Here is a 13,253-nt window from a genome sequence, read left to right on the forward strand (position 1 = left end):
TCTTGTATCTTATTTAAACAGCTCTCTCCAGATGTTCCATTTTCTTTAATATCATACCAGTTCCTTCCAGATGTATTTACTGCACTTCCTGAGATCCCTGGGGCTCCAGTTTGAAGGCTGAATGTTTTACCTTTTAGGCATTTATAAGTAATCAGTGAAGATGGTAAGGAAGAAGTTCAAATGTCAACTTCTTTGCTGAATGTTGCCAGTTCCTGTTTCCTTCCATGGAGTGGGGCTTGTTCTGAGGTTTCCCATGTACTCTTCAACTTATTGGCAGCCCATGAGCCTTCACCTTAGTCAAAGTCAACCCCACATCCTAGGTGTCTCCTCAGTGGCCAATCCACAAAGAAAAAGCACAGGCTACCCATAGATTTTGCATTGATTCATGCTGAGAGGTGTTTGTGAGCGTGCTTAGGCTTTTCCCCAAACTGCAGGGGCAATTTCTGAGGTTTAATGGCAGATAAGGAGCTAAATCCTATTCGACTCCTCTGTATCGCTCCAGAAATGTCTGTTTGGAAACATTACTTATGCATGTAATATGTGTGTATGTGTGATCCACTATGGTTTCTTTCCTTTCTTTGGTTTCTGAGGTTCATTTTTTTGGTATATGTGTGTGTGTTGGAACTTATTACTTCATTAGGCATTAGGTGAAGGAAACTCATTAATATGTTAGAATCCATCATTTTCTCAATTCAGTGTCCTGAAGGATTTCCTCATGAGGTGTCTACCACTAATAAGAAACTCAGAAAACAAATTTTCTTCAATAATTTACTATAGCTCTGAAATGTGTAGTTAAAAATACACAGGAGCAGTTCTCATGCATGAGACCTATTTTCTGTACATTGAGGGTATCTGCATCTTTCATTCTCAAGTGTCAGCAGGGCATCCTAGCATGCATTTGATTCAGGGAAAGTAAAAGTTCTCAAATTTCTGTCAATATACAGTATAGGCAACCTGATAATTTCTTATTGCTGTTTCTCATTTTTATTATCATTCAACTCACAGTTAACAATTGTGACTTGTCTTCTTTAACTTGTTTTCATTTACTTCACAGTTCAAACTGAAAATTGGACAAAGAGAGATGTTTATAAATTATATAGGAGTGAACATGTATTTGTGTGTATCTATTTGTGTATAAGACATGTTTTAATGTAGGTATTTGATGATTTCATATACTTTATATAGAAAAATATCTATGAATATGCAAAATTACATGAATAAATGCTCATGGAAGTGTGGTTTTGCAAATGCACTCACACAAACACTTGCAAACTTAATTGTTGGTGAGTTGCCAGTATCTCCTGAAGGCTGTTGAAAGCACATGAGTCAAGTTCCCAGTCCCTGTGTTAACAAAGACATGGTGATAATGTCGGTTCCTATAGCGCATCAGGACCTTGAGATAATCCTTCTATTATTTTTGTCACAGATTTGAGCTTCACAGAATCATTTGATCCTGGGCTCTGTAATTGAAGAGAAAAATGGAAGGCTCAGACTGGGTTTAGAGAGAAGTAACCCTGATTACAGGAAGAGCAGGCCCTGAGAAAGGGCAATGTGATCATTTGTCTGGATAAAGAAAATTATGTGGAGAGATCTGAAATCAGTTCCCAGGATATATGAAGGAATCTAAAGTCAAGGATCAGATGTTCTTCATCCCCACAACACATACAGCAGAATTCTTGGACAGGAGGAAGAATTTCTCAGTATATTGCACTCACAATAATTGGTAATAATGGAGTGTGGAAAACAGAATTACAAAGGCCTAAATTTTAATTTTTTAAGAAGATTAAAGCATTATCATTACCAATGATAGACTGGCTTATGGTTTGGTGCTTCTAGCATTTTCTTGTGATAATTGGTATTAACATTACTAGAGAAGTGCACTCATTCCCTAAATGTTGTTCCTCTCCTAGCTTGTTTATATAGTTTATATAGTTATTACTCATCAATAAGTAGAGTTGGTCTATGAGACTGGAACCTCATTTTTACCTGTTCATCTACAAATATCTGTGAAGGACTAATCCTTTTTTAGTCTTGAGGACACAAAATTCTCATGCTTAAAAATGTAATAGCTAGATGAATTTATATCAACATAGATGCCACAATGGGATGAATTGCTATTGAGTAATCTACTCTTCTGCTGTGTAATTTTTCGTAATGATATATTGACTTCCTTTTGTGAAAACATGTAGAGTTGAATATCCCACTTAGACTTAGATACACATCAAGAATAAAAGGTAGTGAACACTCCAGCAGTTATATTAAGAGCATCCACCACCTTTCTTTTTCTCTACTTTCTCTCTCTTCCCTCTTCTCTTGTCAGAAAAGATCAAACATCTCTTTGAATAACAAATATAAAGAATAAAATGCATAGCTATCAAACAATCTTTCAAGGACTATGGAAGCTTCAAGCAACATTTATCAGAACAAAACTGAAGTGTGCTTTTATTTCCAGTGTACACTCCATCTAAACATTAAAAGGTAGAATCCAGTTTAATACAACCTAAATTCTGTAGGAGAATACAACCAAATGTGTGTAAGAGTCACTCGAATAGAGTATAAGTAAATCTCAACAATCAGTCCTATGGCAGAGGACAGATGTGCAGATAGAAAATAGCAAATGAGAGAAATGTTAAGGAGATTTCAGATAGTCTTAGAAGAGCCAAAGTGGTCCGACAGTGTATCACACAGTACCTTGCAAAAACCAGCAAGGAGAGAACTATGCATTTAAAGATCAAGTTAGCTGAACAAAAGTTAGTGTGGCAACAAAACTTGTTACAGACTGAAATGGGGTAAGAGAGCCATCTTACATTACTTCATGGAACTGTTCCTTGGAAACATTATGACCTGGAATTAGGATCTTGTTGAGGTGCATTTAACATGGGAGCCTGAGTTTATAAAGAATAATTTCCCTCCCATGGTGTGCAACACTAAACCTATATTCACTACTGGACAGCTTCCCTGTAGTCATCAGAGTGTGATGAGATTTGAAACAATGGCTCCTTAAGGTGAAATGTCTGTGGACAAAGTTGTCATGCTGTACTTGAAAAAGCCCACTGTTCAGATGTGGCAGCAGATGTGTTCTAGACTTGTGGTGGGGTTAATCTCTTCAGATATCTTCATCCCAGAGAAGAATCTTGGGCTTGTAACCAATATTTCAACAGCAAAAGAACAAATGAAGGGCTTGGGTCCTGGAGAGCTAGCAAGAGGCATGTGGCTCTGGGAAAAGTAGCTGCCTTTCACTTCTGGTGATAGAATAGTAGGGACTGAAAGACCACATGAATTTTTGTTTTTCTTCCAATAAAATCTGCCTTTTTTCATGATTCTTGTTGATTCCTCTCCAGACTCATTTGTGTTACCTGTTGTTAATTTAACTCACTCTGCCTGGTTTTAAAAATGCATTCTTTCTCGTTTCCAAGAGCTGGGGTGACTCTTGAGAATCCATAGAATCTTCTAGCAACCTCAGTAATACAGAAAATATTTTGCACTTTACAGTTGATCTACATTTATTATATACCTAAATAAATGTGAAAGAATAAATAAATAAAAGTGGTTAAAGTTAGAAGTGAAGTCTAAAAGATAGAGAGCAATATGGGGTATTACTGAGGAATAAGATTGATCAAATTATGTTATATACATGTAGGAATATGACATAATGAATCCCACTATTATGTATAATTATAATGACTCAATATAAAATACCTGTGAGGAGTCTGTTGTGTTCATCAAAACCAATGATGCCATTTAAGTTGTTGGTTAGGACTCAGGAACTCAGATCCTAGAAGATATCTTATTCTATAAAATTCAATGATTAGTCACAGCATAGAAACTTTAAAAGAAAATCAAATGCACTCAGACAAACTTTCACCTGAATTTAAGTTTCCTTATTCAACTCTAACAACTGCATCCAGAGGAATATCTCATCTGTTATCATTTCAAAGTATGATAAACCCTGTCAAGACAGAATTGCATTTTTTCATATTTCTGTTGCTTTTTAGAGTAGTCATTTTTGGTCATTATTCCTTCTTTCTTCAGACTTTGTATGTACTGCAAGTACTTATATAGGTCCTGGAAAGCCGGGGTCTGAGACAAATATGGATAATGTATTTCTGGTCATGAATTTTAACTATCTAAAGAAGGAAAATATAAATTTAATCAATATCTCACCTGCAATTGTTATAACATTATAGTTATAATATTATAGTATTAAGTGGTTCTCTAAATGGATGCAGAATATGTAAATGGAACAATTTGATAAACTCAAGAATTCTTGACACTTTATTTTTCATGAAGAAATTTGCTGCCAACAAGAGTTAAAGAAGTGAAAAATTGTTCCTTCCATAGAAGTGTGGGAGAAAGGTGTCATTGTGTAATGTACAAAGGGATTAAGAAAAATAAAAACATAACTCAGACCTTATCTACAAGAACCTTAATCATGCTAGTAAATAATTATGTAAATAAAAGATATCATAAATAAGATACCCCTATGGAGTGGCATATGCCTGTAATCCCAGTGACTCAGGAGGCTGAGGTAGGAGGATTGCTAATTCAAAGCCAGCCTCAGCAAATCAGCAAAAGTGAGGCACTAAGCAACTCAATGAGACCCCCCCCCCAAAAAAATGCAAACTGTCAGTAAGAGATAGAGCAGTGAAAAACAAGAAAAAAAAAATACTGTCTGCTTCTTGAAACACAAAATTCACGCAAAAGGGGATCCTGAGTTGCCTCTTAGAGAATAAATAGAATTTATATCAACTGAGAATGTAATCAAGGGAGGAACCCATGATCAACAACATGTTGATGACATATTATAGTCCATAACCGTACATAAGTCCAGTTCACTTATCAGTCTATCTGTAAAATAAAACAATTCTATGACATCATCCTAAATGTCCATTTTAACCGTTGAATGTTTTACTTGTACCAAGTAGGATTAGTTTGAATGGAATAGATGACTTCTATTGAAGAGGTATGAGAAATAAAATCTGGTTGATAAGTTTTTAATATATCCTATAAATTATTGAATATGAAGTAATAAGTTTGGTCTTTATTCTGTGGAATGAAAACTTTCTGGCAATACAGAAAAAGGGATATAAGGAAAGTTTTGTCATAACAAGAAAATGCCATTTCCCATGTCCCTTTAACTAGAGTTGCCCTAATCAATTTTTGTTGAGAACCTAGCACTCTAGGACTGTGAAAGGAATAACAAGATTAAACCCAGATACTAGATTCTAAGAAGCAGTCCTTAAGTGGATGAATAGATCCTAGCTGTTTGTCAAAGAAAAGGCAAAGCGATCAAATTAAAAGAGAAAAATCAGATGAGCTTTATTTGTTCACTTCCTTGCAGAATAGTGTAATCATCCAAAATATATTAAGCAATGAATTAAGTGCATGTTAATGTGGTAGAGTTCCTTCCCCCAAGATATTAAGTGCTAAGGTGATGCAGATGCACAAAAATATACAATCCAGAGAAAACCACATCAAATTACATAAATCAGTGAAAATAAATACCAAAGTCTTCCCCCGAAAAGAGGAAAATATTAAAAAAAAAAAAAAAACCAGTCAAGATATCCTTCTTGAAGAACTTTCTCCAGTCTAGAATAAGATGGAAAATATCAAGAGGAGAAAACAATATTTAAAGACTTGGAATCAGACAAGGGCCATGAACTTTTGTTTATTTGAGCACAGTATATGTAAGGGGTTTGTGGATGCTAAGTCTAGGGAAGTAGGCGGTGATTTGGTCATGCATTATTTAAAAGTGAAGCTGAAAAGCTTTTACCTGACTCTTAATCCAACTCAGGCTTATATTTTTAGACCTTTACAAACTCTCCCAAGTCAAGTATTTTAATTCCTTTTGCTCACAGGAGAATTTTAAGCTTTAAGAATATTTCTGAAAAAATTTAATTTTAGGATTAAAATAACAAACACTCGGACTTTTCTCCAAGTGGCTACATCAATTTTTGCTATTTAATTTTTATTTTGCAAGCATTTATTGGAATTTTATTTTTCATGATAAGAAAGTAATATGAGGGGCTGGTGAGATAGCTCAGTCGGTAGAGTGCTTGCCTTGTAAGCACAAGGCCCTGGGTTTGACACCCAGCACCACAAAAAAAAAAAAAAAGAAAGAAAGTAATATGATTTTGTAGATATATGGTTTCCATGACATTGTTCAAACTTCATCTTAGATAAATATTTTCATAGCAAAGGGTGAAAATGTACATTTTTGTGGAATTATTAGTGTCAACAGTAAATCTGTGCTGAATATATGCTGAGGGTAAAACACTGTATTAACACTGAGATATGAGGAGGAATCATTAGCTCTTGTCCTTACCATGTAGTGTGCTGATGACAGATAACATTGCCTAAGATAGTGTATTTCAGAAAAGTGGGACATGCAACTATTTAGGATGCACGATACTGTTTTTTGATGCTTTAACTTCCCTTTATAAATGAGAGCAGCTATTTTTTTTAATCCTCACATGCTACATAATGTAGTGTGAAAGTTGGAAAACCTGATATAGAAATAAAGATATTAAGACAGCCAGAAAAGACAAGGTATTCATCATGATGCTAACAGCCTAAACAATATGAAAAAGTTACAGAACATAGATAGAAACTCACCTGTGTTTTTTTAAGCAGAGACTAGTTGTTGAAATGTCCATGGTACTTAGTCTTATAACTAAAATTACATGCTTAAATCAAATTATTCCCATTGTTAATCAGAAGTCACTATATTTTATTAATTAATAAAACAAAATGATTTGAGAATTCACTGTGATCAGCTGTACATTATTTATTCCATTGAGAGTTAATAAGTCGAAAGATGATTCCTACCCACTCAAATTTGGAAAACGGTGCACATCCACAAGAACCTTTAATCATAACAACCACTTAAACTCCATAATTTGTCTTTAAGAAATCCTATTATGTGATGCACATTGTCATGATTTAGATACGCTGTGTTCCCCAAAAGCTCACAGGTAAGGCATTACAGGAATCTTTACAGGTGAAGTTAATAGTCTATAATAGAAGCAACTTAATCAGTGGGTTAATCCACTTAATGGATTAATAATATGAATGGATAAATGGGTGGTAACTATAGGCAGGTAGGGTGTGGATGGAGGAAGTAGGTCCCTGGGCAGGGATTGTTTTATTTCTTGACCCTTGACTCAGGTTCTTCTGCTTCCTGGCTATCACCAACTGAGCAACTTTCCAACAGGATATTATGCCTCACCTTGTCTCAGAGCTATGGACTGAACCTCTGAAACCATGAGCCAAAATAAACTTTTCCTCCTCCAAGTTGCTCTTCTCAGGTCATTTGGTCACAGTGACACAAAGTTGACTGACACATACACGATTTTTGACATTAAGAATGCAAAGAGGTGCTGGGCATGGTGGCACATACCTGTGATCCCAGCAGCTTGGGAGGCTGAGGCAGGAGGATCTCGAGTTCAAAGCCAGCCTCAGCATAAGTGAGGTGCTAAGTAACTCAGTGAGACCCTGTCTCTAAATAAAATACAAAATAGGGCTGGGGATGTGACTCAGTGGCAAAGTGCTCTGAGTTCAATCCCCAGAGGGAAAAAAAAAATAGAGTGCAAATAGAGTGCAAAGAGGTAATTCTGACTGGAAAGTGAGCAAATAACATTATTTTAAAAAGCAGTAAAAGGTTATATACATATACACACAAAAGATATGCTCACATATTTATATGTTTATATATGTTTAAATACAATAGAAAAATTAGGTTTGGTATGGGTGATGCATTCTGATATGCTTTTCTGTTGTTATTAACATAGAATTATATGGTATTTGCAAATATTAACTGTCCTTGTCCTCGAGTCTCATCTCGAGGTAATAGGTGGGGACAATATGGGAGGTACTTGTGTTGAGTAAAGGGTCTGAGATTTAAAAACAGCCTAATCTGGCTCCATTACTGAGGCTCTTAAACCTTCTATTCCCTTTAGTTTCTTTGGTATAAATTTGGTATTCTCTTTTCTTCAATGCTACTAGAATTTCCTATTCTTGTACCTATTTCCATCTATTTCATGACATCTGTATGTCTCTTATGCTCAAGTGTGTGGGTGTGAGTGTGTGTATCCAAATACATACTTAAGTGTGTATATTTAAATTTTGGTCTCAACCTAGTAAATTACTCTCCAGATCTAATGGGTATGACACAATTTGGAAAAACTCTGATGTACACCTAATGAATTCAAAACTTTTGATGAAACTGCAAGTACAAGATTGGCAGACTCAGGGAGTTTCCATGACCCCAGGAAGGAAGGAATTAAGGGAGAGAAAGGATTGACAACATTGTGCTCTATTTAAAATTGTCTCTAATTGCTTATCTCCATCATCTCTGAGACTTCAGAAACATTATTCTTCCACCTGAATTTTTAACTGGCAAAAGAGACAATCATAGCCAAGTAGTTCAGAATGTGGGCAGGGGAGTCAGACTGTCTGGCTCCACAATTTATAAGTTGTGTACTTTCAGGAAAGACATTTAAACACAACCTCTTCATTTATAAAATAGGGGTAATAGATCCTGCCTCAGAGCATTGTGGTAAGAACAATAAATAAAAAGCATTTATACTAATGAATTGTGTATTGTCTTCTCTTAGGACATATTGTCTATTGGCTAGTAAATACAAAATTTACTAAAATCTTCAGCAAAACTGAGAAAAAAAATTGAAAAGATTCTACTAATATCTCTCCTCAGAGACAGTCCATAAATATTTCTGATATCTTTTGGTTCATTGTTGGTAAATTTGGCCAAGAAATCAAAAATTCTCATTTTACTGATAATACAATCAATAATAACTACATAATTGTAGACCTGTATATAATGTTTAGAAAGGCTTCCAGAAACATTTATGGTGACATCTTTAGTCCATGAATATTAATGCTCATGTAAATCAACTTACCTCTAAGAAAGAATATAAAAATAGTTTTGTACTACAAGTTCAATTATTTAGTTACCAATGAGGACAGTAGACAAGGAGAGAAAGAGTGTGAAAACTGAAATCCTGGGAGCATTCACTGACTCTCCCATTTTCCTAAAAGTCAGCGGCCATCATTGATTGAACTTGGACACCATGGGAAGGTTTTGCTGTTGGTGGTTGCAATGGGACAATTTTTTGTTCTTTGCGTTACTCATTGAGCATAGTAACAACAATGACAAAAACACAGATCAACTTCAAAAATGCCTACTACAAATACACATCTGTTTCCTGTGTGAACCAAGATCATGGCTGCTACTTCACTGTGAATTTAATCTGACTTCTCAGGCAATTGGAATATTCGAATTCGACTTCACTTTCACTTTCCCCATGGAAGAGGATAAACATGACTTTTTAAAATAAATTTCTCTTCCAGGCATGGTTTTGAGGAACTGAGCCAGAGAATCTCATTAGCAAAGATGTTTTGTATTTATATATATATTTTTTCAATTGCAAATTTCCATCATAGATGAACTAGTATTAATTAATAAATTAGCATCACATACCATGCTGAGAAAATAATACAGGGTAGTAAAATACTATAAGGGAGGGTCAGGAGGACATTAGGAATGTTTGTACAGCAAGGATGATAGTCATTTCTTGTGCCCTATCAGTATAGCTGGTTTCAATAGAGAATAAGTCCATCGTATCAACTAAATCCTAGTGAAACTCCAGGACAGGGAAACCTCACTTACTCATTCCCTGGGTCATCTCCCTCCTTTCTTTATTTTATCAGTACATAAGTTTAAATGCTTTTCAGTGTGTAGGTCAATTGGATACAAATACTTGGGTATTCAGAATACTTATCATGTGTGTTCTGTTTTTCACCCAAGTTCTTTTTGTTCTCCTTTCCTTGTATTAAAATACCATTAACTGTAACTGTTTAATTGTATGTGGGGCACAAAGGTGAAGATATCTTCTACAGTAGTTATTGTATGATCAGCTAAGGATTTGGGGAATGAATTGCATCACAAGTATTTCCTATCCAGAGCCGTGTTTTCAACTCTGTGAAGAGCTGGGCTTGCAAGTTCACATCTCCACTCACTCACATTTCTTTTCCTATCTTTGCAGTTCCGCCATGGTTTTTAAATCACCCTTCCAACCTCTATGCCTATGAAAGCATGGATATTGAGTTTGAATGTGCAGTCTCTGGAAAGCCTGTGCCCACTGTGAATTGGATGAAGAATGGAGATGTGGTCATACCTAGTGATTATTTTCAGATAGTGGTAATTATCTTTTTTTTTTTTTAATATTAGTTTAACAACCCCATTCACTGTTTGCTTTTTTTTTTCACTTGCTATTCTTTCCTGGAGAAAAAAAAAATCCTGTTGACTAAGCCAAACTCCCCAAAACCAAAGGCCAAATGCTTTCTCTGATATGCAGATGCTACTTCACAATAAGGGGCAGTTGCTAGGGAAGAATAGAGGTACTTTAGATTAGGTAGAGGGGAGTGAAGGGAGAAGAAGGGGTATGTGGGTAGGAAGGATAGTAGAGTGAAAAACACATTATTACCTCATGTACATGTATGACTACATGACCAATGTGATCCTACAACATGTGCAATCAGAAAAATGAGAAATTATACTTCATTTATGTATGATTTATCAAATTGCATAGCTGCATTCTACTGTCATGTGTAACTAATTAGAACAAATAAAATTTTTTTTTTAAATCCTGCTGGGAATTTTTATGATGTGTTAAAGAAATTATTCTAAGAAAGCAAATGATTTCTAAACTTAGATTTGTTGAGCCAAATACAACAACCAAACAGTCCAATCCCCTTATTTTATAGAAAAGACTTTAAATCAAACAAACAGAAGACACAGAGGCCCTTTGATTTCAACTGTATACATAGATTTAGTACCTAGTTCTAGTCTATATTAAGCCAGGATTCTCTTATTTTTAACTTTTACCAATTACAGTACATTTTCAATAAGACATGCTACTTATGATTTTGGTAGTTTTACTTGGTAATGTAGACTTCATTTATTTGTTATTTTTCCAGATAGTACCAACCGATTCTACACGAGCAGTAATGATGGAGACAGTGGTAGTGTTTGTAGCAGTAATAGAGAGGCCAGGAGTCCCAGAGTTCACATTTTGTTTGTTTGTTTGTTTGTTTGTTTGTTTGTTTTTTTTTTTTTTTTTGGTAACTTTTAGCATTGAATTGAATGGACACTAAAAGCAATAGTTCTTATGGATCCCTATTTCTTTCCTTGTGGGAGATAAGAGGGATACTGGCACCATATTCAGTGAGTTGTCATGGTACATGAGTGTTCCTTGCCTCCCAATGCTGTTTTTGCTATTACCAGCAGAATTCTTTGTTCACTTGAAACTGCCTTATGCAAACTCCTCTGTAGGTATAGGTTCACATCAGAGCTTTAGCCTTCAGGCATGAGAAATATAAAGAGAGCCTTCCAAATATCAAGGAACTTTACAGCCGAAGAAGAGGGTTTTAGGTCAGTTTAACTTATGCTTGAAATAGAAACATGACTCTGTCCAAGAAGACCTGTCACAAAAGCCACGTCTCCCAAACCAAAAACGGCTCTCACTATGGCATTTCACTGGCTCTTGTTGGCAAATGCCTCTTCTACACTCAAGCATCTTTCAGAAATGTTCATCTCTTCATCGTTTGCATTTTGGCATACTGTACAGATTCTTCAGGAATACATTCATAAACCATACCTTTATCACTTTTATCGTCACTTACCATTTTTCACTTTTAGTTGCATTTGTTTAATTGGGAATGGAGAGGGGAAATTTTAACTTTTGAATGCCACACCAAATCCATTACTTGCTTTAAGAACAATGCTGTTTCCACTCCCACTGAATTAGAAATGACCTGCCATTGGGAAACTTGAAAAGAGTTGTGCATGCCTAAAATATGTGCTACTTGCATATAAAGGAAATTGTTGAGGCTCTTAAGGACACTTGATAAAATGCAACATTTATTTTTTCTACAGTTAGAATAATCTTCCTCCCAGCATGACTCATTACAGCCAACCTATTTAAATGTTCCTTTTCTTAAGGTGAAAGAAAATGTACAGCATGCGCCTTATTCACATTAAATTGTGCTTAAAAATATTTCCTCAATAATTCCAAAATCTGAGAGCCATTGTGTGTCACACATGTAACATTGAGCCCACAGAGTAACTTATATGAGGATTGTTAATTAGAAGTTAGCCAGCTTTATCTAAGAATTTTACATCAGCTGAGAATTGACTACAAGACACTAAAAACAATTAAGAATTCCCCATGAGGTAATATTTGTCTCTTAATGACTTCAGGGGAAGTGATTTAACACGTCTTACTTACTCAACTAATTCTTGCACTAATATTGAAGATAAACTCAGTTTGTATAATTAAATGCTATCTCTAGATCATTGTATCATCCATCCTTGAATAAGATGGTGGCTCAATTTATATAAAAAAAAGTAGTTAACATTGCTGCATTTTATCATAGATTCCTATAGGTGAAATATTTTGGCTGTAGAACAATAAGACTTGGGAATAAAATAGCCACTGTACCTCTCCCTCTCCAAACCCCTAAAAAGTCTGATGTCAAAACAATTAGTTTTTTTATAGGGTTTTCCGATATTTTTCTGGGTAAACAGTTGCAGAAAATATCTAATGTAGATTTTTTGTCCTTCAGAATTTGCAAAGATTAGTGTTTTTGTTGCATTTTGTCTTATTTTTTCCCGAGTAGTTTCTAAACCTAACTTGCTTCAGTAGTAAGTAAAGTAAGGAGATTTATTTTGGTACTAATCTTTGTTCCTTCCCTAACTAAATAAAGCTCTTTCTTTTAACTGATAATTTAGATTAGGAGGATGAGGTATATGTTTGTGAGCATATTTTCATTGTAGAATTAGGCTGAATCGATCCCCAAGAATTCAGAAGAATATTGGGAATGCATGACATTTTCCAGGTGACATGGCACAAATCAGCGGGGCTGAGAACCCCATGGCCTCCTCTATTTTTTTTTTTTTTTTTGATGTTTATTAAATTTTAGATTTTGGCTTATATTTATCTTTTCACCTTAAGGATTTTGTTTTTACTTTTTAAAAGATCTCATCTGCTTCTTTTTTTTTTTTTTTTCTTTTTTCTTTTTTCCTCCCTAGGGAGGAAGCAACTTACGGATCCTTGGTGTGGTGAAGTCGGATGAAGGCTTTTATCAATGTGTGGCTGAAAACGAGGCTGGCAATGCTCAAACCAGTGCGCAGCTCATCGTCCCCAAGCCTGGTAAGATGGTGGGGACTTTGT

General features: G+C 35.2%; 1 protein-coding gene across 2 annotated transcripts in view; it reads left to right on the top strand.

Moving 5' to 3' along the window:
* Nucleotides 1-13,253, top strand: part of DCC (DCC netrin 1 receptor) — a 1,229,995-nt gene that overhangs the window by 688,818 nt on the left and 527,924 nt on the right. For both annotated transcript variants that reach the window (XM_079109018.1, XM_079109019.1), the window contains exons 6-7: nt 10,065-10,219; nt 13,112-13,232. In XM_079109018.1, coding sequence (XP_078965144.1) covers nt 10,065-10,219; nt 13,112-13,232 — 276 coding nt within the window. The remainder of the gene's footprint in view (nt 1-10,064; nt 10,220-13,111; nt 13,233-13,253) is intronic.

This window comes from Sciurus vulgaris (assembly GCF_902686455.1).
Source record: "Sciurus vulgaris genome assembly, chromosome: 13".
In the NCBI taxonomy this organism is placed as follows: Eukaryota; Metazoa; Chordata; class Mammalia; order Rodentia; family Sciuridae; genus Sciurus; species Sciurus vulgaris.